This window comes from Gouania willdenowi (genome assembly GCF_900634775.1).
Source record: "Gouania willdenowi chromosome 24 unlocalized genomic scaffold, fGouWil2.1 scaffold_320_arrow_ctg1, whole genome shotgun sequence".
In the NCBI taxonomy this organism is placed as follows: Eukaryota; Metazoa; Chordata; class Actinopteri; order Blenniiformes; family Gobiesocidae; genus Gouania; species Gouania willdenowi.
Window position 1 is genome coordinate 2,365,120 of NW_021144848.1, and position 23,660 is coordinate 2,388,779.

At 40.2% G+C, this 23,660-nt stretch overlaps 1 protein-coding gene across 4 annotated transcripts in view; it reads left to right on the plus strand.

Moving 5' to 3' along the window:
- The window catches only part of ncoa1 (nuclear receptor coactivator 1), a 67,818-nt gene that overhangs the window by 33,479 nt on the left and 10,679 nt on the right, over positions 1 to 23,660 (plus strand). For 3 of the 4 annotated variants that reach the window (XR_003672996.1, XM_028440543.1, XM_028440545.1), the window contains 16 exons: positions 4,155 to 4,260; positions 6,971 to 7,137; positions 8,010 to 8,116; positions 9,124 to 9,301; positions 11,370 to 11,552; positions 11,631 to 11,723; positions 11,813 to 11,953; positions 12,325 to 12,472; positions 14,561 to 15,236; positions 16,077 to 16,286; positions 17,185 to 17,446; positions 19,066 to 19,242; positions 19,329 to 19,437; positions 20,831 to 20,999; positions 21,818 to 22,093; positions 22,807 to 22,902. Coding sequence is in view for 3 of the 4 variants with exons in the window: in XM_028440543.1 (XP_028296344.1) it covers positions 4,155 to 4,260; positions 6,971 to 7,137; positions 8,010 to 8,116; positions 9,124 to 9,301; positions 11,370 to 11,552; positions 11,631 to 11,723; positions 11,813 to 11,953; positions 12,325 to 12,472; positions 14,561 to 15,236; positions 16,077 to 16,286; positions 17,185 to 17,446; positions 19,066 to 19,242; positions 19,329 to 19,437; positions 20,831 to 20,999; positions 21,818 to 22,093; positions 22,807 to 22,902 (3,098 nt within the window). In the remaining variant the exon portion in view is untranslated. The remainder of the gene's footprint in view (positions 1 to 4,154; positions 4,261 to 6,970; positions 7,138 to 8,009; positions 8,117 to 9,123; positions 9,302 to 11,369; positions 11,553 to 11,630; positions 11,724 to 11,812; positions 11,954 to 12,324; positions 12,473 to 14,560; positions 15,237 to 16,076; positions 16,287 to 17,184; positions 17,447 to 19,065; positions 19,243 to 19,328; positions 19,438 to 20,830; positions 21,000 to 21,817; positions 22,094 to 22,806; positions 22,903 to 23,660) is intronic. The other variant, XM_028440544.1, reaches the window with a different exon arrangement.

Sequence of the window (23,660 nt, forward strand, 5' to 3'; positions counted from 1 at the left end):
GTTAAGTCATTTTGTGTGATTCTGGACTCTCTTTTGTGTATTTTTGTTGTCCATTTATGTATTTAGCTGTTATTTTTGTCTGTTTTTTATCAGTGTGCACCTTTAGCACGGCCTCTCCTCAGGGCGCTCCTGTTGCTGCACGATCTTTTCGTGGGGCGGGACGACCAACCCACGCCACTGACCAGGTGTTGGTTACGCTCTACCTTAGTGTTGTAAACATGAGGTGAGGTCAGGGGTCATCTTTGCCCCGCCCACCAAACAACAGGAGGCTGTGAACAGCAAATCAATTCCTATTAATGAATGAATGATAATCAAGCTGTGCACGTGTGCTACTTACATGACACTATATGACCTTTAGTGTGAGCTTTTATTAAAACATGATTATATCTGATCTGAGGGTCACATGACCAACATTCAAGTCTACATTTAGAATAATGACCATTCAGAGCGTTAACATAAGAAACAACAAAGAGTTTGTGTGTTTTTGTGGTTGTTTTGTTGATATTTTTTTCTTATATTATTTTTGTGTTTGTGCCTTTTTGGAGTCATTTTTATGCTTTTCTGTTTTCATTTTGTGTATTTTTGTTTTTCTGTCATGTTTTTGGATACATTTTTGCATGTTTTTGTTCTTTTTGAGGGGTTTCTGTCATTTTAAGTCCCTTTTGTGTATTTTTTATCAAACTTTTATGTATTTTTTATCAAACTTTTATGTATTTTGCTGTTCTTTTTGTCTGTTTTTAGTGTCATTTTATGTATTTTTGTTGTATGTATGTTGTTGTTTTCAGTTTTTGTCTGTCATTTTGTGTGATTTTACAATCCTTTTTTGTGAATTTCTGACCTTTTGTTTTTTCTATATTTCTGTCATTTTGTGTGTTTTTTTGAGTAATTCTGTGCATTTATGTTGTCACTTTTGTGTGTATTTGGAGTCATTTTGTGTGTTTTCTCTGTGAGCTCTGGCTGCTAGTTGCAAATAGAGCTAAAACTTTCTTGCACTTGTCCTCATGCACAGTATAACGTACCTCCTTAAAGTCATATTTACTGAGAAATATCAGCAAATCATATTCATTCTCAAAATATAATCTAAGAGACAGCATGTGTGAGTGAGTTGTATTGTAGTTTATGCTGCTGGTAGAGATTAGAGGTGCTCCAACACACACACACACTTTCTTCCCGTAATGAAGCGGCCCAACAAGGCAGACGTATGGTCTGAAATCAGGTCAGATAACACTCCACACAATGTGCTCCTGTATGCTGAGCGTGCCACATTTACATAATCAACGCTGTCATGTTTTCACAGGCTTTTGTGCTCAGCCAGTGATGCTGATTCATGGTAAACAATTCCCAGTATGGCCGTTTGCAAACAAACACCAGCCTGAGCCTCACAGCCCTGAACAGGAAACGTAAACCATCACAACCAGCTTCAAAACTGCTGCTGTCATCCACAAACTGTCCCATGGCAGTGATTTAAAGGCAGAGCACTTCACTACTCATCAGAATACAATGAAACAGGAGGAAAAATGTATTATTTATTTTGTTGTTTTATTGAAGTTTTGTGTCATTTTGTGCAATTTTCGAGGAATTTTGTGCATTTTTCTTTCATTTTGTGTATTTTTGTTGTCATTTTGAATTCAGTCAAATGAGAAAAGTGTGACTGATTTTCCTTTTGTATGTTGTTGTTTTGGGGCATTTTTTGTATTCTACTTTAATTTTGTGTATTTGTGTTGTCGTGTGTGTGTTTGGTATTTTTGTTGTTTGTGTATTCATGGAGGCATTTTGTGTATTCTACTTTCATTTTGATTATATTTTGTTGTCGTTTTGTCATCTTGTGTATATTTTCGGGGGCTGCACAACATTAGATTGAGGACCACCAGTTTCCCGTAAAGTAATTTCAGTCGACTAAAATCATTTTCAATTCAGTCAAATGAAAAAAAGCTGAATTGATTTTCCTTTTTGTGTATTTTTGTTGTGTGTGTGTGTGTTTGTGGAGTCATTCTGCGTATTATTTTGTTGTTTGTGTATTTATGGAGGCATATTGTGTATTTTACTTTCATTTGGAGTATTTTTGTATCATCTTTTGAGGGGCTGTACAACATTAGATCGAGGGCCATCAGTTTCCCATACATTAATTTTAGTCGACTAAGTCAAATGAAACAGAACTGTAGCTAAAAAGTGTTGAAATGACCCAAACGAAGTGCCAGTGAGTGCTAGCATAGCGTAGCTAGCATTGCTAGTAGCGTTACAGTGTAGCATGGCACAGTTCACTAGGGTTGTGTGAGTTTTATAAGCATGTTTACATCAGAATGAGTTAAATAAAGAGATGGAGCTCCATTTATTGGTATTATGGCTGAGTGCGACGCACGGATCTTTGCTAAGTGCTGCGTGTTAGCGAGGCCGCGGAGGAGCTGCAGCGGGTCGGGGTGATCTGAGGTGAAATGTAAACAAGGCCAGTCAGGAAGGATTATCGTCCTGTAAGCAGCGCCACAATGCACGCTTGTTGTTCCTCTCTCTGAAGGCCCGCCTGTGAATTTAAAGGCTTTTTGTTTTCGTTTGTCCATTTGCAGACGTGTGTGTGTGTGTGTGTGCGTGCGTGCGCGCACGCCTGAGAGGCAGGAAGTTTACAGTTCCCACATGAATAAATGATCAGCCTCCGTATGCACTAAAGGGGAAATGGCTCCTGGCAGATGATTTATTCAACACCCTTCCACTGCAGCTGCTGACAGGACACGTTAGCCAGAAAATGATAGAACAAAGAACAATGTTAAACACACCACCACCAGTCCTGATGAGCGTTGGGCAGCTTTAAAGGAGAGCAGGTGACACAAGAGAAACTTACAGTAACTACAGTAGCTCAAATAAACACAGTGTTATCAATACATACATATCCAGGTATTCTCATATTGTGTATATAGGCCAGAGATGGGCAACTGTCAGCATGGCCTCCTAAAGAAACACACAACATGACTCTAGGAGCACACAACAAGATGGAAGAATACACAAAAGAACTACAAATGTACAGAAAATATCAGAAAAATATACAAAATGACATCAAAAATACTAAATATGACTCGTAGCCCACAAAACAATTGCAAAAATACACAATATGACTCCAAAAATATACATTACTGAAAATTACACTAAACGACAGCAAAAATACATGCAACTACCCTCAAAATACTGAATATGATTCATAACACACAAAAAAATGACAAAAAAACATAAAATGACTCCAAAAAACATACATTAGAGAGAATTATGCAAAACAACAACAAAATTACACACAACTGCCTCTAAAACACACAAAACGACTACAAAAACACAAAATCCAAGACATACAATATTAGAGATAATTACACAAAAGGACAACAAAAATACACACAATTTCCATTAAAACACACAAAATAGAAATGCACAGTATGACTCGTAACATACAAAACAATCACAAAAAATGCACAATATATGACTCCAAAAACACATGAAATGACAATAATTTTACTAAAGGACTTCAAAAAGTAACTAAAGAAAATATACAAAACTACCACAAAAACACACAAAACATTGTCTTTTCCTTTATTATGGTTCAGGTCATTATTCTAATGAATGTTGATCATGTGATTTTTGTGGCCCCGCCCCCGTGATAAAAAGTTGCCCGTCTTTTATGTGTCCTTTTTAACACTCATTAGGGAGACTCTATGCTTCAGAATAAAAGCATGATTTGCTTAATATTGACGTGTTACCATCGATTGGTTTCAAACGTTTTTATTTGTCGGATTACGAGGAGCGTGTTGAGCTGGTTGGAGGTGGATCGGAGGTTTCCTGTTGCCATGGCGACCATCCTGATGCTGAGAGGGAGGAAATGGGAGGACGGAGATTAGCTCTGTGTCATTTATGGAAAGAGGCACGTGACGCTATTGGATACAAAAGTTGCCAATCAGCAGCCGGGAATGTGCACATGTTAATTATTCTCTTATCTTTTGTTGGAAAATAGTGAATTAGTTGGAAAGCCACCGATATAGCGGTGTGATTTACGGTAAAGGCTGATCGTTTTGGAGCCTTTTTAGTTGCTGGATGTTGCTTTATGTTGCTCCATGTTGCTTGGCTGCTGGTTGCCTCAGTTCTCTGTGTGTGTGTGTGTGTGCGTGCGCGTGCGTGTGCAGGTGGGTCAAAGCTGAACATGAGTGCAGTGGGAGACGCTCCTCTGGACCCGGCCACGCCCGAGCCACGCAAGAGGAAGAGCTCACCATGTGACACATCAGGACAAAGGTAAGAAAAACACACACACACACACGCACGGTTGCATCTGATGTGTGTGTGAGTGCTGCTTGTTCTTTCTACGCTTTACCACAACCGCAAAGAGGAAAGGTTTTAACAGCACCTTAACACCTACAGTAAAGAGAACTAACCATAATATTACACACACACACACACACACACACACACACACACACACACACACACACACACACACACACACACACCTTAGTGTTTGTCTGAACGCGCTCTAACGAAACCTGAGAATGAGGTTGAACATGTTGGAAGATGGAAAGTCCACAGAGGTCAAAGGTTATGTATTTAAAGCAAAGATTGTCAACTTTGGCACATTTAAAACTCCTGAACGTTTCAGTTCAACACGTGAGTTAATAAATAAATACTAGCCTTATTTATTCTGAACACTGATATGAATCTAGGGCTGCAGCTGTTGATTCTTTTTAAATTGATTAATCTAGCACTTTATCGATCGATTAATCATTTTTTTTTGCGTTTTTAAGCAACCAAAACAAATAATGCATAACAAAAATGACGTGACTGTAAAGTGATCAAACATTTGGCTTTTATTTCTCTAAAAAACAACATTTGGCTCCAAAACTAAGCCCATTTATTGCAATTTAACCAATAATAAGTGCCAGTGCCAACAATTAAATAACAATACAGTTAAGTCAACTAACTGCTAACAATGAATATAAAATTTCTGGGGTGAGCCTATTTGCTATGGTAACCTAGAAACGTGTGTATGTGTTTGACAAACACTGGAATTATGAGAGAATTAATTTATCTCGGTCTTAATAAAGTATTTCTATTCTATATAAAATATTGTATTACTGACATTATTAGAATTGCCACAGTTGATGATCAGAGACAGTGTTTAGAGTCCACAACACTTCAGTGCACAGGCACTGAGGCGTACCACAATATTTAATGCTACAATTTCTCCAATTTTATGCCCTTTTTCTTAAATATAAAGCTTTAAAGGCCTTAAACTTGGCTACATCACATTTAATACCTTACCTTTTTAGGGATTTAAAGACCTGGTTTGTGTTTACACGCGTGCCGTGCGTGCTTCTGGTCACGCCGCTTATATCTCCTCCGCTGGTACGAAGCTGCGCTGCTACAGGTCGCTGGCTGTAGCCGCTGTAGCAATCTGAAACTAGAGCTGGAGCATCTACCGGATTATAACTGTTTGATTTACCTAAGATTGCCTGGCAGTCGTGTACTATTTTAGAGCAATTACGGTACAGGTTCACTGATAAATGATTAGAACTGACTGAGTTATCTGCTGTTTTACATCCGTTGCTAACGCTAACCTCTGCAGCCAACAGGCGTGCAGCCAAATACACATGCATATGACAATATATCGAGGCAGGAAAACTTCCGCATTCATTTTCATTTATCATCCGGTTAATTTATTTATGTATTTATTAGGGATGTAACGATTAATCGTAAGGCAGTTAAAAATCGATTCATAGGTATCACGGTTGATATCGATTTTCTGAAAATTGAATCGCAGTACCACAAATGTAGGCGGCGGGCGGAGTCTGCTAATACTTTCTTTCTGGCCACCTTCTACTCTTAAATATGTTAATAAATTATTCATTACCCCTTAAGCACCGAAAGAATATCTGTAATATTACTTGAATATCTGTAAAAGTCACGTTTTTCTATTAGCTCTGTCTGCTAGCATAGCTTCTCTTCTTCACTGCAAGATATCTGCATGCCAACCGACCACTGGGTTACCAGCGCCCTCTGCTGGTCCAAACAAATATGGCGTAAATCAGTGTAATCACGGTTTTTTTTTTTTTTTTTGAAGTGCAATTGTTAAGGCACAAAATACATTTTCAGTTGCACTTTTAAAAGAAAAAGAACTATTATGCAGTTTTGCATTGTTTATTATAGAACCAGAATTTAAATTAATAGGCTTCATTTTCACTTCTATTATTCTTTTATTTATTTCATTCAAGATTTATTTTTAGTTAAATTGCATTGTTTTGAATTGTTTATCAAGGAATTCTTTTGACAATGAAAAATAAAAGGAAAATAGTACAATATTTTCTAGTTTTTTTTCCCAAAAAAAAATTTGTCTACAGTCCCATTTTGTAAAATAAATCGTGAGAGAATCGTATCGTGAACCCAGTATCGTGAATCGAATCGTATCGGGAGTTGAGTGAATCGTTACATCCCTAGTATTTATTGATTATCGGCCCAGGCCTAAATTAGCGCTACATTACCTTGTTTCAGTGACACTATAAACAGCATGTGGATGTTTTAGTTTCAGATGCTGAATCATTGAAGTCGTTCTACTGTGGTATGACACGTATTGTTTGCAGTAAACACATGATTGCACCTTGTTTTCTTCATTTTTGATGATGTAATGATCCCAGACTTTAGACATTCTCTGTCGCTTACTCTCCGCCATGGCGCCAACTAAATGCAGAATCTTTGTTGAGCATTGATGACGCGCTAGTGGTGTGCGGCCCCTGTGCGTATAGTGTGCGTCATAGGAATGTAACGATGCTTCGAGGCACAATTTTTGCCTCAAGGAATTTTTGTAATCCAGTTAATCAAGTAACTCGATGAATCGTTTCAGCCCTACATGAATCACATGTTTGTACATGGACTGATATGCAGACGTGGAGCAGTGAGGAGGAGCATTAATCACAGAGAAGATGATGTGTTGCTGCTGTTGTTGTTGTTCCAGTGGGGAGAAGCGGAGGCGTGAGCTGGAGTGTCGCTACATCGAGGAGCTAGCTGAGCTGCTGTCGTCCAACATGGCCGACATCACCAGCCTCAGCGCCAAACCAGACAAGTGCCACATCCTCAAGAGCACCGTAGACCAAATCCAGCAGATCAAACGGCGTGAACAGGGTGAGGACACACACACACACACACACTGATCTGAGAAGCCCAGGATGTGTGTAATTGGTCAGAAATCTGCTGTGGGCGTGGCTTTGGCTTTTATGTCCCACCCTCTGGGTCAGCCAGCGTGCCCTGTGCGTGCACACTGAATGAACAGCGTGATCTGAAACACACACCATCATCATAACAATCTGAAACAGTTCCAGTGCGTACACTCGTTCTTGTCCTGTGTCTGTAGGAGGAAGGAGATACAGCTGGTGTTACGGTTTAACTAGTTATCATGCTATCCTGTGACTAGATTTATTATTTTTTGTGAGAACTATTTATATATCCTCAGAGTGTACAATCTCGTGGATGGTAAAGTTACATAAGCGGAGGATGCACACAGGCAGCATCGGGGCAGCTAAAGTTCTGCAGCATCCGAGCAGATTGCCTGTATTAAATAGACGATGTGGCTGATGTATGTGATTCTGGGTTATTCAGATTAAAAAAAGAGTTAAAACAACCCATGCACGCCTGGGTTTGCGCTTGTGTCCAAGTGTGTAACAATTATTACGACGTTACCGATTAAAAAAGGAAAAAAACCACAGAAAATCCCCTCTACGTTGCTGTAAGCGGAGCGTAGGGGGTGACATCACATATAGGGGAGCAAAATTACAACATCAGGGGCCCATACGCTCAACAGCGCTGGTGAGAACCCTGATTTCTTTTGGGGCATTTCCTGCTAAGTCTTGGCCTTTTATAACTTCTATACTTACTGATTAATTCACATTTTCCTGCATATAATTCTCAGCAGCATCTCTGTCGTTATTTCATAGTTTATTACGTATATTTCTTGTATTGTAAAACTTTCTGCGTGTTTGCTTTTCTCACCGTTACAGAAAAAGCTGCTCTCCGTTCTCTGGACGATGACGTGCAGAAGAGCGACATCTCGTCTAGTAGCCAAGGGCTGGTGGAGAAGGAGGCCCTGGGGCCAATGCTGCTCGAGGTAAACACACACACAAGCACAATATGTTCTACAACTTCACATCTCACTCTCACTGTAAAATAATCTACTCTTCCCCACCCTTTCTATTTCCTACCTTGAGTCTCTCCTCCCTGCTCCCCCCTCCACCTAGGTGTAACACTGCTCTCCCTTTTTATATCCTCCCTATAATAAAATATTTCTTACTCTTCCTTAGGGAGGGCTGGTGATGGTCACAATTAAGCACTAAAATAAACTAATGTATTTCATTGCATTAACAAAACATGCATTGCTGTCTTATAATGATTGCACTTCTTGTAGTGTTGACCTTTGACAGCATGTGCAGACAAGTGAAAATAAATAAATAAAAAACACAAGTTGGCCCCACCCCTTTATCATTTGACTCCACTTAGGCAGCGCCACTATGTGCTAAGCTAAGTCAAACATGTAAGACTGTTCACTACTTGCTAAGCTAACCCAAACATGTGGGACTGGTGGCTACATACTAAGCTAACCAATCATGTAGGACTTCTCACTATTTGCTCAGCTAACCAAACATGTAGGACTGCTCGCTACTTGCTAAGCTCACCAATCATGTGGGACTGGTGGGTACATGGTAAGCTATGGTGGCTATATGCTAAGCTAACCTAAATATATGGGACTGGTGGCTACTTGCTATGCTAGCCAATCATGTGAGACTGGTGGCTACTTGCCAAGCTAACCCAAACATATGGGACTGGTAACTATATGCTAAGCTAACACAATCTTGTGGGAATGGTTGTTACGTGCTAAGCTAACCCAAACATGTGGAACTGGTGGCTACATGCTAAGCTAACCAATCATGTGGGACTGGTTGTTACATGCTAAGCTAACCCAAACATGTGGAACAGGTTGGTACATGCTAAGCTAACCAATCATGTGGGACTGGTTGCTATATCCTAAGCTAACCAAACATGTGAGAATGGTCACATGACACACACACAGAGGTATAAGGTAGCATTAATAAACAGAAGCTGTTTTTCTCCCTTCAGGCTCTCGATGGGTTCTTCTTCGTGGTTAACGGCGAGGGCCGCATCGTCTTCGTCTCTGAGAACGTGACGAGTTACCTCGGATACACTCAGGAAGAGCTGATGGCCTCCAGCGTCTACAGCGTGCTCCACGTGGGGGACCACAGTGAATTTGTTCGCAATCTGCTGCCCAAAAGCCTGGGTGAGTTTAAAGAGACATTTTTAACTGACACAATACGAGACATGATCACGGGAAAAAGAAATATGGAACTCACTTCCGGGAATGGAAAGGACAATATTGTTGTTATTTTTATCTAATAGTTTTTTATTATTTATTTCAGGGGTGTCAAAATCATTTTAGTTCAGGGGCCAAATACAGAACACTTCATCTTTTAGGCAGCAAATTAATAATTTAATCATTATTGTGCTCTGTTTGGCACTTCTATGTATAAATAAATGATAGAATATGTGGTAATTACCGTTAATATCAAAGCAATAAGTGACAGACCTCTGCAGGATCTTCACTTTCAAATAATTTTTTGGCCTTTTTTCATTTAATTTGGGGACATTTTGTGGAATAATTTAACAAAAGATGCAGGATTTTGAAAAAAAAAAGTGAGTTCTCTGAACATTTGAGACGAGAATGAGACTGCCATCATGAGCCCTGCTAATATTGTAGAGTTTCATTAAATGTGTGTATTATTTTATAGATATCTAGCTGAGATATTTACAATTTCATTAGTTTAATTTGCACAAAAAAACCATGGTTTCTCTTGACTTTTTTGCTTTCTGCTGCAGGCCAATTTGGATGCTCTAAAGGGCCGGATTAGGCCCCCGGGCCATGAGTTTCACAAGTGTGATTTGTTTGACCAAAATCAAGCAGAAATTGTAATCTGAAAATGAATACAGCTTCACATGAATGTAATGGTAAAATATCACATTTACACATCATTTCATAAATGTCATCAAAGAGACGGAAATGTTGATTGTCACGCAAAATCTGACATAATAGTTATTAAAGTTATTTTTACCCATTTTATACTGTTTCAACACCTTTTCTAAATGCATTCCTAATGTTGTAGATCAGTGGTTCTCAAACTTTTTTCGCTCTAGTCCCCCTTTATCTTACTTTTGAATCCATGTACCCCCTGATGTTATGAACATTTTGCTCAGAATTCTGTGAAACAACAAGTGGAAAAACTATGAGTGATAACACGCATTTTAAAGAATCTAATTTAGTAAATAATTGAATTAAACAGTATTTAGTGCCTCCTGAATACATTTATTTTTATATTTTTTATTATTTCTGGTCATCTCCCTCCTGATGTGGAACCAACACTGACTGTGTTGTCAGTTGATGTTCCAATTAAGATCATTTCTATCATCAGTCTGTGGTTTTCTTTATGTCATTTTCTGTGTTTTTGGTGTCATTTTGTTGTTGTTTGTCTGTTCTTTTTAATGTTCCGTATATTTTTCTCTTATTTTGTGTGTTTTTGTTGTCATTTTTGTGTGTTGTTGGTATTACTTAAATTATTCTCTCTCTCTCTCAGTGTGTGTGTTTTTGGTGGTTTCTGTCATCGTTTTGTATGTTCCTCTGTTATTTTTGTGTATTTTTTACTGATTTTGTGTATTTTTCTGTCATTTAGTCTGTCTTTGTTGTCGTTTTGTGTATCTCTCTCAGTACTTGTGTTTTTGGTGTCATCTTGGGTATTTTAGTGTTGTTTTCTGTTCTTTGTATTTTTTAGTATATTTTTTTTATTTTGTGTGTGTTTGCTGTCGTTTTTGTGTGTTTCTCTGTTATTTTTGTGTATTTTGTAGTGATCTTGTGTGTTTTTCTCTCATTTTGTGTGTCTTACTGTCTTTGTTGCGATTTTGTGTATTTTGTTGTTTTCTGTTCTTTTTATTATTCAGTATAATTTTCTCTCATTTTGTGTGTTTTTGTTGTGGTTTTCTGAGTTGCTGGTAACATTTAGTGTGATTATAATTTGTAACTAAAAATAAACATTATAAAACCCCATATTTTTTAATGATTCATTTGTTAATTTTCCCCTCTCTCTCTCTCTCAAGTCCCCCCTGTATTGCCATCACCTCCATTTGAGAAACACTGTTGTAGATAATGCTTTGTAGACTAATTTTAAACATGCAAATGTTTTGCATCATTTCCAGTTATTCAGTGAAACCTCATCTTTCCAAAAAGAACGACTCGTTGAATCCATTGCTTCTGTTTTTCTTTCCTTTTCCCTGGGTGATTCCCTCCTCTGTTTGTGCAGTGAACGGTGTGCCGTGGCCCCAGGAGCCGGCGCGGAGGAACAGCCGCACCTTTAACTGTCGCATGCTGAAGCGGCCGCCGGACGAGGCCGACTCTGAGAACCTGGAGGCGCGGCAGCAGTACGAGATCATGCAGTGTTTCACCGTCTCTCAGCCCCGCGCCGTAGTGCAGGAGGATGGAGATGGTACGCAGGAGACGCACGGACACGGACGCTGATCTGCCATATTTATTTATTTATTTATTTACTTACTTACTTATTCAGAGCTGCAGAGCTGCCTGATCTGCATCGCCTGTCGGATCCCACGCACGCAGCCCGTCAGCACTGAGTCCTTCATCACCAAGCAGGATCCTACAGGTAACACAGCTAGCTTTATAATCCATACAATCAGTCAATACATCATGAGCCTGTTTGGGTTGATCAGCGCTCCGTCCTGTGTTTCCCAGGGAAGATTGTCTCCATAGAAACCAGCGCTCTGCGAGCGACAGGCCGGCCTGGCTGGGAGGACCTGGTCAGGAAGTGCATCTACGCCTTTTTTCAGCCACAGGGCAAAGAGCCGTCTCATGCCAAGAAGCTGCTGCACGAGGGTGAGTCGGCACAATCTCACAGCATTACTACAGCTTCAGTTATTAATGTTATTATCCTCAAAAACTACATTTGATTGTCATTATTATGGGATAAATGTATGGAGATACAAGTCATCAAATATTCAATTCAAATTAAACATTAGATAAAATATCCTAAATATTAGATATGTCATGAATAATTCAATTAAAAGGCATACATATGAAATAAGTGATAATTAAGAGATAAAAAGTAATACATATTAAATAAAAGTCATAATTATGAAACAAAAGTCATAAATATTAGGTAAAATTCAAAATTATGAGATAAAAAGTCATGAATATGAATTGAGATGATGTCAAAGGTCAATAAATGTGCGTGTGCGTGTGTGCAGTGATGACCCACGGCACGGCCATCAGCCCTCTGTACCGCTTCACGCTGACCGATGGGACGCCGCTCAGCGCTCAGACACGCTGCAAGTTCTGCTGCCCCCCCAACCCGGATGTACAGCCCTTTATTATGGGCATTCACACTATTGACAGGTACCACACACATGTTTGTGTGTTACTCTTGTAGTTAAATGTATTTTTTCAGTGTGTGTTTTCTATCTTTTGGGGTGTTTTGTTGTCCTTTTGTGTACTGTTGTGGTCTTTTTGTGTTGTTTATTGTAATTTTGTGTGCTTTTCGAGCCGTTTTGTGTATTTTTGTTGTTGTTGACACAAATTTAGGCCCATGTCTGCTGAAGAGCACACACTCATTGTGTAAAGTCTAATCTGATGCATACAAGCGTCAACAAGTTAAAGTTTATAGGTTTATATTTTACTCACCAGATGGCGCTGCCAGCCTAAAAACATACATATAAGTCACACTTTCAGTTTTAAATGAAAACATGTAGCCACTTGTACTCTGGAAATGAGGGTAGTAGTAAAAGTAAGTGATGAACTCTGTGTTTATTGATTAGAAGATGATCAGGATGTGATGTGGGTTAGTGTAGTGGTTCTCAGCCTTTTCAGCCCACGACCCCCAAAATAAAGGTCCTAGAGAGCAGGGACCCCCACTGTAGCTGAAGGTGGTTGAACACAGACATGGACATTGAAGAACAGTCATGTGGAGACAGGACCATCTATAAGGGGGAATAAAGGGGAGAGATTTTTTGGGGTCCATCCATAAAGTCAGTAAAATGATGGTCCATTGTTCTATGAATCTGTGATAACCACATTTATTTATTTATATGAATAATATCCACTGTTATCCAGGAATGTTTACTATTTTTTGGGCCATAGTATGTAGTAGGGATGCAACAATGTTTGGTATTTTGCTGAACCGTTCAATATGCCCTGTTAGGTTCAATGCACAACGGCAAACAACGGAATTTTCGGTACGTTTCCCCATCACAAAACTTTTTCAAAACTTTGTGCAGCCGTGCATGCTGTGTGATCCTCTCAGGAGCAGAGACATGAGAGCAGCACATTGTTCAGGCTCAGTGCCATGCGCTGCTCATCCAGCCTTCAGAGCCAATCAGAATGTCCCTGAATTTCCTATCTACTTCCTCCGCTGTCAGAACATTGTGTTTGCGGCTCGGAGAAACCTACTAACCTACATTCTGCTGCGTGTTTGTACGACTGCTCACCAACCGTCCACGTTTCACCGACATTCCTCCGCATTTTGACTGGAGAGGTGCCAACAACAGTCTACAGCCAGCCCAGTAGCTCGCGTGGATCCTGCTGCATGTGTGTCAGACTGGAGCCTGTCAATAGAGCTGCTTGTACAGGCTGGGGCGTATATATATATATATATATTTATTTATATTAGCGCTGAGCGATTTTTTCCCTCAATATTGCGATTGCCATAATCGTATCGTTACCGTGGCTCAAAAAACGTGTTGCATACAGTACCGTTGCATCCCTAGTATGTAGAGATCTTAAAGATGTAAATCCGTGTTTTAATCAGGGCCTCCTTCTCCACCAGTCCTTGGCTACTGGACGAAATGATGCTTTTCTGCAGGTCATTGTCCAGAGAACGAAGAGCAGCTTTTTCTGTAACGACGAGAAAAACAATCACGCAGAAAGTTTTACAATACAAAAAATATACGTAATAAAGTAGAGCAGTTTGTTTTAATTTGAAATAAAATAGGTTAAAAGTGACCAAAAACAGTGGTAAAGTTAATGAAATGGGATTTAAAAAAACCAAATAAATTGGTTAAAAGTTTTTAATTAGAGTGGCCAAAAAAGAACAATTAGTTCAAACTGGCAAATAATGGGCATGAAAAATTGTGAATGTGGTTAAATTTGCAAAAATAATCATTAATTATGATGAAAATAGGTTAAAATGGACTATAATGGGTCAACATATGTGAGATTAGGTGGAAAGGGTTTATAAGTTTAGAAAATGTCTTAAAAGTGTAAAAAGGGGCAAAAATATGACACGAAAATGTGACGAAATTTGGTTAAAATTTGGCAAGTTTGGTGTAGTTGCAGAAAAAAAGTAGAAAATATTCTTGAAGTCTCCCAGTGTCTCGTGACCTCAAGTGGGGTCCTGATCCCAAGGTTGTGAACCCCTGGATTGATGTACAGGTGAGTGTGTGTCTTTCGTGATTGTGTAGTTGATTTGTGTGTCTATGTTTCACACAGGGAACACAACACTGCTAGCTCTCAGGAAAACACTAACCCCAGCCTTCCGCCAGCCCCCCAGACCCCGTCCCTTGCCCCCCAAGGCTCAGGCCTCACCACCGCAGGCCTTCAAACCAACAACAGCAACACCTCCTCCCACGGACACAGCCCGGCCATGCCCACCCGGACCATCAGCAGCCCCCTCACAGCCGCCCCTACCTCGTTTATGTCACCCCGGGTGCCGCGGCCCAGCCCCGGGTCGGTGGGCAGCCCCCGGGCCCTCAGCAGGCAGCAGTCGGGGGGTGACGGCAGCGCCAAGGCGTCGTCGTCCTCTCCTGGCTTTCAGAGACAATCCAGCACTCCAGGGGACGAAGGTGGAGACGGAAACTCCCGACTCAACCTGCTCCTGGACAGCAACGGAACGGGGTCGCCTCACTCACCCCCGCACCCCGCTCCTCAGTGCCCCGCCTCCCACAGCAGCCTCACCGAGCGCCACAAGATCCTCCACCGGCTGCTCCAGGACAGCAACCCCAACGACGCTACCACCGCCGCAGAGGACGGCGCCAGCAAGACAGATGTGGACATCAAGAAGGAGCCGCCCGCCAGTCCGGCCCCCGCATCAGCCGGACTTAGGGCCGGAGCCAGAGAACCTCAGGATCACCAGCTCCTGCGCTTCCTCCTGGACACGGATGAAAAGGTGACATTTATTAACCTCATCAGGGTTCTCAACAGGAGGTTAAATAACCTTGAAAGTCCAAGACTGCAACAATTATTACAGCGTAGTGGATTAAAATTGCTGTGTTGGGGATTAAAGTCACAGCGTAGGGGAAAAAAATAGCAGCGTAGGGGATTAAAATCACTAAACTCCTCCAGGTCCTGTTTATTGTGATTATGCTAGCACCAAGTGAAGCTCCTCCCACCATATAGTTGTTTGCTGTCCACCGCGGAGAATCCACCTCCTCCACCCACAGCTGTGCTGTCCTCCGTGCTGTGTTTGTAGCATCTCTGTTGCTACGCTAGTCACTTCCAGGTTCTGCACATTCACGCTAAAGTTGCTTTATGCACAGACTTTTCTTCCAAAAATGACAAACTTCTACAAGAACACACACCTCGTCACCAGTTTATGTCCTCATAACAAGTAATCAGACACGGGAGACGAACTGGTACTGATCATTGTCTTTCATTTGATCTTTCACACGTTCACATGTAACAACAGGGACGGCGTCTCTGAAGGTCTATTTCTAGAAATGTAAACAAAGGCAAAACTAAAGCTTTACCGTTTAAATACACAATAAGTGCAGCTGTATTTTTGGTTAATATGTTCCTTTTTACAGAGGAATTATTTGTTTTATGTCTGAATTAGTTTTGGATCAAGTTGTTCAAGTTCAAAATGAGCACTGTAAATACCACCACATCAGAGAGCATCATTCTAACATTTATTCTGAAATAAAGGGGAATTAAAGCTCTCATGTAAACATGGCCATTGTGATCTAATTGTCCTCCTCATTTCTAACTGAAACTCTGTTTGCCGTTAAAGGACTTGGGTGACCTGCCACCTCCGTCCGCTCTCAGCCTTCAGACGGTTCGGGTCAAGGTAGAGAAGAGAGGCAGCACAGACGGACCGGCCTGTGCAGGCTCCGCCCACCTCGCTGCCGCCGGTTCACACAAAGTCACCACAGGATCCCGCGGTGTCAGCCCTATGTCCAGTCCTGTGGGAGAGAGCCGCCGCGACAGCAGAGACTCCACGGTACGGACTCTCATTAGATTCAGCCCCGCCCCTTTCCCCTTTCACCCTCTTCAGCCATGTTTGCTACATGCTAAGCTTATCCAAACACGTGGGACTGTTCTCTGGTACAGAGTTCCTTCCCAGTCTCGGAGAAAGACAGAACATTAACTGATTTATCTTCAATTTTCTTTATCCCTCACCTGGAAAGATACACAACACAAGACAACAGAATGTATCGAAAATACACAAAAGGACACAAAAGCCACAAAACGAGGGGAAAAAACACAAACAGCAAATTGACACTAGTAAACACCCAAAAGACCCAAAACAACAGCAATGGTGCATGAAAGGAAACTCCAAAAATACAAAAAACAACTCCAAGATTGTACCAGAAATGCACATGATGACTCCAAAAATACAAAAAACAACACAAACATTCAATAACGGTAACTGCTGTTCCTAAAGTGTCCACTGTATCACACACAATACTATACAATACACGACCCAGAACACACAAAAAAGCTGCAAAAATTACACATACACATAAAGTGACCATAAAAATACACAAAATTACTACAAAACTACATTAGAAACTACTCTAAAAAGATTAAATGACCACAAAATCCCACTAAAACACCAGAAAAACACTAAATGACCCAAAATGTATAATATAAATACACAAAAAAAGCAGCATAAATGCACAAAAGGACTATCACAAAATTACAAAAATTACCCTCAAAGGATTAAATGACATTTATTTTCCACAAAAATCTCTAGAAAAACACAAAATGACACTAAAACTACTTAAGATGACAACATAAACACACAAAACGCCAGCTTAAATACACACAAAACGACTTTGTGTGCTTGTGTCTGTCTGTGTGTGTGTGTGTTTGCGTGTGTGTGCGTGTGCGTGTAGTTGTCTGGAGGAGCGGTGGACCTGGACTCTCTCACCCAGCTGCTTCCTGGTTTGAGGGGCCCTAGCGGAGCCAAACACGTTGACGAGGATCCATCCAACCCAGACTCAGCCGCCCCGCCCCCGACCCAGCTCCAGTCGCCCCTCCCCCAGCTCCAGTCCCCCTCCCCTCAGCTCAAAATCCAGTCGCCCACCCAGCTCCAGCCCGGAGAGGCCGGGGCGCCCCGCAGCGTAAAGCGGGAACCTCCCGGGACCCCCAACAGAGGTACTACTTGTCTTATTTGGTTTTAATTTTCTGCTTTTCTTTTCATATTTTTACATTTAAGGATTCATCAGAATAAGAATATGAAACTAGTATTGACAGAAACGCATGAACAGCAACTCCAGCAGAAAAATAACTCAGAGAACAGCATAAATACAGACAACCAAACAAAAATACACAAAAGCACAGCAAAAATACACAAACTGACAATAAAATGCACACAAGGGAAAACAAAAAGTCACAAAGGGACAATAGAAATACACACAAATTGAAAACAAAAATGCACACAAAAGGACAACAAAAATAATAATTCACAAAATAAAAATGTACAAAGTGACTAATAACACACTAAACCAAACAAAAATACACAGAGTTATATTTTAGGTCACTCCAAAAATGTAAAAACTAACGCTTTATGAGCTACTGCTGTTCCTAAAGTGTCCACAGGGGGTCGCACAGTTTTAGAGAGTAAACAGCAGAGGGGTATTCCATAAAGGAGGGTTAACAAACTCTGAGTCTATCCATAAACTCAAGGTCAACATACCCAGCGATGGGAAACTCTGGGTATCTGATTCCATTACAGCTGGTATGAAGTGGGTCAATCAACCCTGAGTATGTAAACCTTAAGTTATTTATGTGCACGCGTGCTATAAAAAGCCATCATCCATGGAGCAAAGATTAAGCGAGCTGCCATGGTAACCACCCTGAGTGATTTATTCACCCTGATGGTGAAATAAGCTGGTGTTTGTGGAATATGATCATGTTCTAAAGGTGCGTTCATTAAGAATGCCACTTCAGCTGCTTTAGTCTTTTAAATCACCCGTGATTTGTTTCTAAAGGATGAGTTCACTCAAAATATAATTAGAATGTAAAAGGTGTGTTCAAGGAGTATTCCACTTTCTTTGGCCCCATTAGTTAGGAAAGCATACAGCCTTCCCACTACAGTGGCTATAAAGACAGATGTCACATTTATATCCATTTTTAATGTAATGTAGTCACCAGAGTCATCTCAATGTCCAAAAAAAAGTCATAAAAAGGATGACTGAGCCTGGAATCGAACCCAAGACCAGTATTCAGAGAACTTTACTACAGACGTCAGTAGATGTTTTAATGCAGATCAACCTCTCAGTGTCTATAACTTAATGATGTTATAAAGAAATCTACTGTTTGCAAAAACCAAATGTAAAGCAGCACAACATTAGTAATGATGTGAGCATGTCTGTGGTGTGTGATGTTACTAATGTGTGTCAGAGAAAAGTGTCAAGTTGAAGTAAAAAGTACAAAAAAAAGAAGAGAAATGGTGTTCAGGTGGGCGGAGCCAGGTAGAAACCCAGGGTTTCTTTGATAAAACCTGCCAGCGACCAGGTTTAGTTCACGGACAGTGTTGCCATGGTAACATACTCAGAGAAGAACATACCTCATGTTTAGTGATGAGATACTCATAACTTGCTTTATGGAATACAACCCTCTGGTGTGTTGTTTGTTTAGGTGTGTTGTTTCATTAGTTGTATTGTGTATGTTTAGTTGTATTGTGTGTGTTTAGTTGTATTGTGTGTGTTTAGTTGTATTGTGTATGTTTAGTTGTATTGTGTGTGTTTAGTTGTGTTGTTTCTGTGCTGCAGGCCTCAGTGACAGTGGCCCCCCCTCTGGCTCCAGCCTCCACAGTCAGTCCTCCTTTGATTTCTGTAACCCCCCCACGCCCAGTCAGCAGCAGGGCCAGGGGGAGCCCTTCCACACCCCCAGAGACAGCAGCCCCTTCCCAGAGGGCGATGCCATTAACCCTTTCAGCTCCAGCACTGGTAACCCCACCCCCCCACCCCCGTACACTAACAAACAAACCAACAAAGTGTCTATAAGTCTTTGTGTGACTCTTCTTCTTCTCCAGGTGTGACTAAGTTGGATGTGGGAGACTCTCCGTTCCAGCCTCTGTCTGACAGCCTGTCCTTCGATGGTTTAGGGACGGCCCTGCAGGCCCCCCTCGCGTCACCACAGGAGTGAGTATCAGCAGGACGACAAAAACACACACTTCATTTTCACTGTTGTGTTGTCGTTATAATCGTCAGAAAGCTTTCACGTGATAACTCGTTCACTAGTCAAACCGTAACACCAACTCACTCCATGTGATCAAAGTTCAGCATTTATCACCAAACGAGTCAGGATAAAGAGTCAGGTTAAAAACAAATGAGTCAAGATAAAAACAAACGAGTCAAGAGAAAAACAAACGAGTCAAGATAAAGAGTCAGAATAAAGAGTCAGGACAAAGAGTCAGAATAAAGAGTCAGGACAAAGAGTCAGGACAAAGAGTCAGGACAAAGAGTCAAGATAAAGACAAACGAGTCAGGATAAAGAGTCAGGATATAGAGTTAGAATAAAGAGTCAGGATAAAGACAGAGACATTTGAACTATGATCACGCCGTTCGTTCAGCACACATACACAGCTGTAACCAACCAACCTCAGAGCAGAATAAGGAGCTCACACTGACTCGCTGTCGCGTAAGAGATAAAGTAGAAAAGGATTAAGTTCACTGGAAAAAAACAAATGTTTTCTGTACTTTTCAGAGAAATAAATGTAGTTTAGTTTGGTTTTGTACGACGGCGTATTCGGGCCACATTAAAATCAAAAGAAATTTGAGCAATGTAAGATTAAAGTCGTTATTTTATTAGATTAAAGTCATAATTTTATTGCATTAAATTAGTAATATTTTGAGAATAGCCTTAATTTTATGAGAATAAAGTTGTATCTTAAAAAACAGCGATAACCCTGAAGTCACCCACTTCCATTCACTTCCTCCTCCACAATAAAAGAGGCTATTTGTTCCAAATCACTCTGGTTCTTTGGAACAAACACAAACATCTGCAAAGAGTCGTTAAAGTCCTTAAAGTGATAACAGTGGTGATGATAGTATTTCACCATGTGTGAAATGTTCCACATTTTCCATAACACACGAGTGACCACAACACACACAACATCCTGTTTGAATTTACATTTTATTTTCAAAATATTACGACTTTTATCTTGAAATACGGTAATATGATTTTAATCTCATAAAATTGTGACTTTAATCTTGAAATGTAATGATTTTAATCTTATAAAATTACAATTTTGTTAATGTACAACTTTATTCTCATAAAATTACAACTTTATTCTCAAAAATATTAAGACTAATTTCGTAGTGCCCAGATAATTTTTTTTCTTAATGTGGCCCTAATACGTCGTCCTACTTTTGTTTTTTTAGCCATGCTTTTTTAATCTCCTTTTTTCCACAAATCGCATCACTTGGTTCAGACCTGAAGTCAGAATTGTTCTTAGATGCTAATTGATCCGTGTGTGTGTGTGTGCGTGCGTGTGTGTGTGTGCGTGTGTGTGTGTGTGTGTGTCCTGAGCAGGCAGTGCGTTCCCTGCTCGTTGGATGACGTGCTGGGCCCTCCGACCACGCCCGAGGCCCGTAACGATGAGAAGGCTCTGCTGGAGCAGCTGGTGACGTTCCTCAGTGGGACGGATGAGAGTGAACTGGCTGAGCTGGACAAGGCGCTGGGCATCGACAAACTGGTGCAGGTGGGGGCGCACACGCACACACACCAGGGTTGGGGTAAATTATAATTGTAACTGCATAATTGATCATTGCAATTATGGCATAGATATAATTGTAACTTTAAAAATCTGTTGCTGTCGTAATCGTAATTAAATTGTAATTGCATTTTGATAATTGATTTTGTAATTGTGTTTGCCATGAAAATTCTATAAAAAATGATAATTTAACACAAAACTGGTGAACCATGTTCTATGTACAGTTGTACACATATGTAGTTAACAATTATTAAAATACCTTTTATATCAAGCTTTACCACATTTTACCATTTAAAACAAAATATAATGGTATACTGACAAAAAAAGCTCAGATTCCCACACCAAAAATATTAAACCTATATTTTAATTGATTATGAAGCCTAACAAGGTAATCAATAGATGGGAAATAAATACGATGATAGATATGTGTTTTTAGTGTATTTTACAGCTGATTTAGGACCAGTTATCATTAGAGATGCTAACAGAAAGCTAACACAAGAGGAAGGTTAACTTTTATTAGCTCATTTATTTCAGGCTCAGTCATTGTGATTACATGTATTTGAAATTTTGTAATTGAGGGCGTAATTGTAATTGACTTTCTGAGGATGAAAACTAGTTGTAATTTAATTGTAATTGGAAAAAAAATGCTGGTCACTGTAATCGTAATTGAATTGTAATTGAAGATGGGTAATTGAAAATGTAATTGTAACTGAAATATGTATTTGACCCCAACCCTGACACATACACACACACACACACACACACACTGGTTTAGTCTCACCGTGTGTACTTCCTGTCCTCCTCAGGGCGGATGCTTTGATGTTCTTCCTCAGACTTTCCCCCCCCAGCAGCCCCCCCCCTTCGACCCTAAACTGCTCAGCTTCTCCTCCCAGTTTAGCCCCACCCACTTCCCCCCTGAGGTGGCCCCCCTGCAACAGCCTCTCGGCTTCGGCGCTCCGAGGGCCACGTTTCCCACCGGGGCGAGCGGCGTCGCCCGACCTCAGGGGGCAGGACCTCTGGTCAGGCTGCCACCCAATCAGCTGCGACTACAGCTGCAGCAGAGACTGCAGGGCCCGCAGCAGGTAAGGGCGGAGCCTGATGGAGGGAGGAGCTAATGTGGTGTTTCCTGTCCAAGGGAATGTTAATTCATCCAACCACTTGTTCATCCAACCATTTATTCATTAATCCCAATTTTATCTAACCAATTTTTCATCCAACCAAATATTCACCTATTTATTTATCCAATCATTTATCCATTCAACCAGTTTTTCATCCATTTATTTATTTAAATAAATATGCATCCATCTATTTAATTATCCAACATTTATTAATAAAACCATTTATACATCCAACCAAATATTTATCTAAATAAATATTCATCCAACTTACAATTGATACAACTGACTATTCATCCAACAATTCATATATATGTATTTTTATGCACCTCCATCCATCCATCTGTCCGACACATGCACGGTCACAGGAATGAGGAGAACAGACAAACCTCTCAGATAAACCATGAGCTGGACTCAGACTGTGATTGTGTATGACATGATAATAATGTCATCCACTATTGATTAATAGGCTCCGCCCCTCCTCTATCGGCGCTCTGATTAAACTCCTCCTATTAATCTCATCTAGTTTCTCTTTATTAGGTCTTTCATCACCTGTCCACCTGCTTTAAGCCCCTCCTCTGTGTGTGTGTGTGTGTGTGTGTGTGTGTGTGTGTGTGTGTGTGTGTGTGTGTGTGTGTGTGTGTGTGTGTGTGTGTGTGTGTGTGTGTGTGTGTGTTCAGACGCGTTTGGCAGCCGTGGGCTCGTTCCCAGGAGGAGCTCAGCACGTAAACCTCGGGATTCGTCAGACGGTCCAACAACCTCAGATGCCCTCACAGGTGAGTCAGAACGAATCTGTTTTATTCCGTTATCATTAAGAATCAATATCAACTTCTTTAAATCAATGGTTTCCAACCTTTTTTGGATCGTGACCCCATTCTGATATCACACATTTCTGGTGACCCCCAAAGACATTGTTTCTTCTAGAATTAGTTTTTGATCATGGTTGTTATGCTGTGGTAAAGATATGGAGTAGCCAAGATATTTTTATACTGCATTTTATTTCAACTACATTTTTATTTGAGAAAGTTAAAGTATAGGATACAGTCGTTTAAAATTGTATTTTTTCTTTTCTTTTTTCATTTAATTTTTAATTTTTTTCCCTTTTTTTTTCAAAAAAATAGAAAAACATAAAATTGTGTGTTGTTTAATTAATAAAAATAAAAATAATTTAATAATGATCAAATTCATATCAAGTTTATTTATGAAGCACTGATTACAACAATAGTCGTCTTTTAGCACTCACATAATTTACATAATAATTTAATGTATAGATTTAATAATAAGAGTTTAACCAAATATTCATCCAACCACCAAATATTCACCTATTTATTCATCCAACTAGTTATTCATTCAACTTGTTATTTATTCATCCAACCAAATATTAAACTATTTAGTCATCCAACCATTTATTCATCAATCATCTATTCATTCATTCATTTATTCATCCAACAAATAATATTTTATTTATTCATCCAACCCTTTATTCATCTAGCAAAATATTCCTCCAATTATTTATTCATCCAACCAAATATTT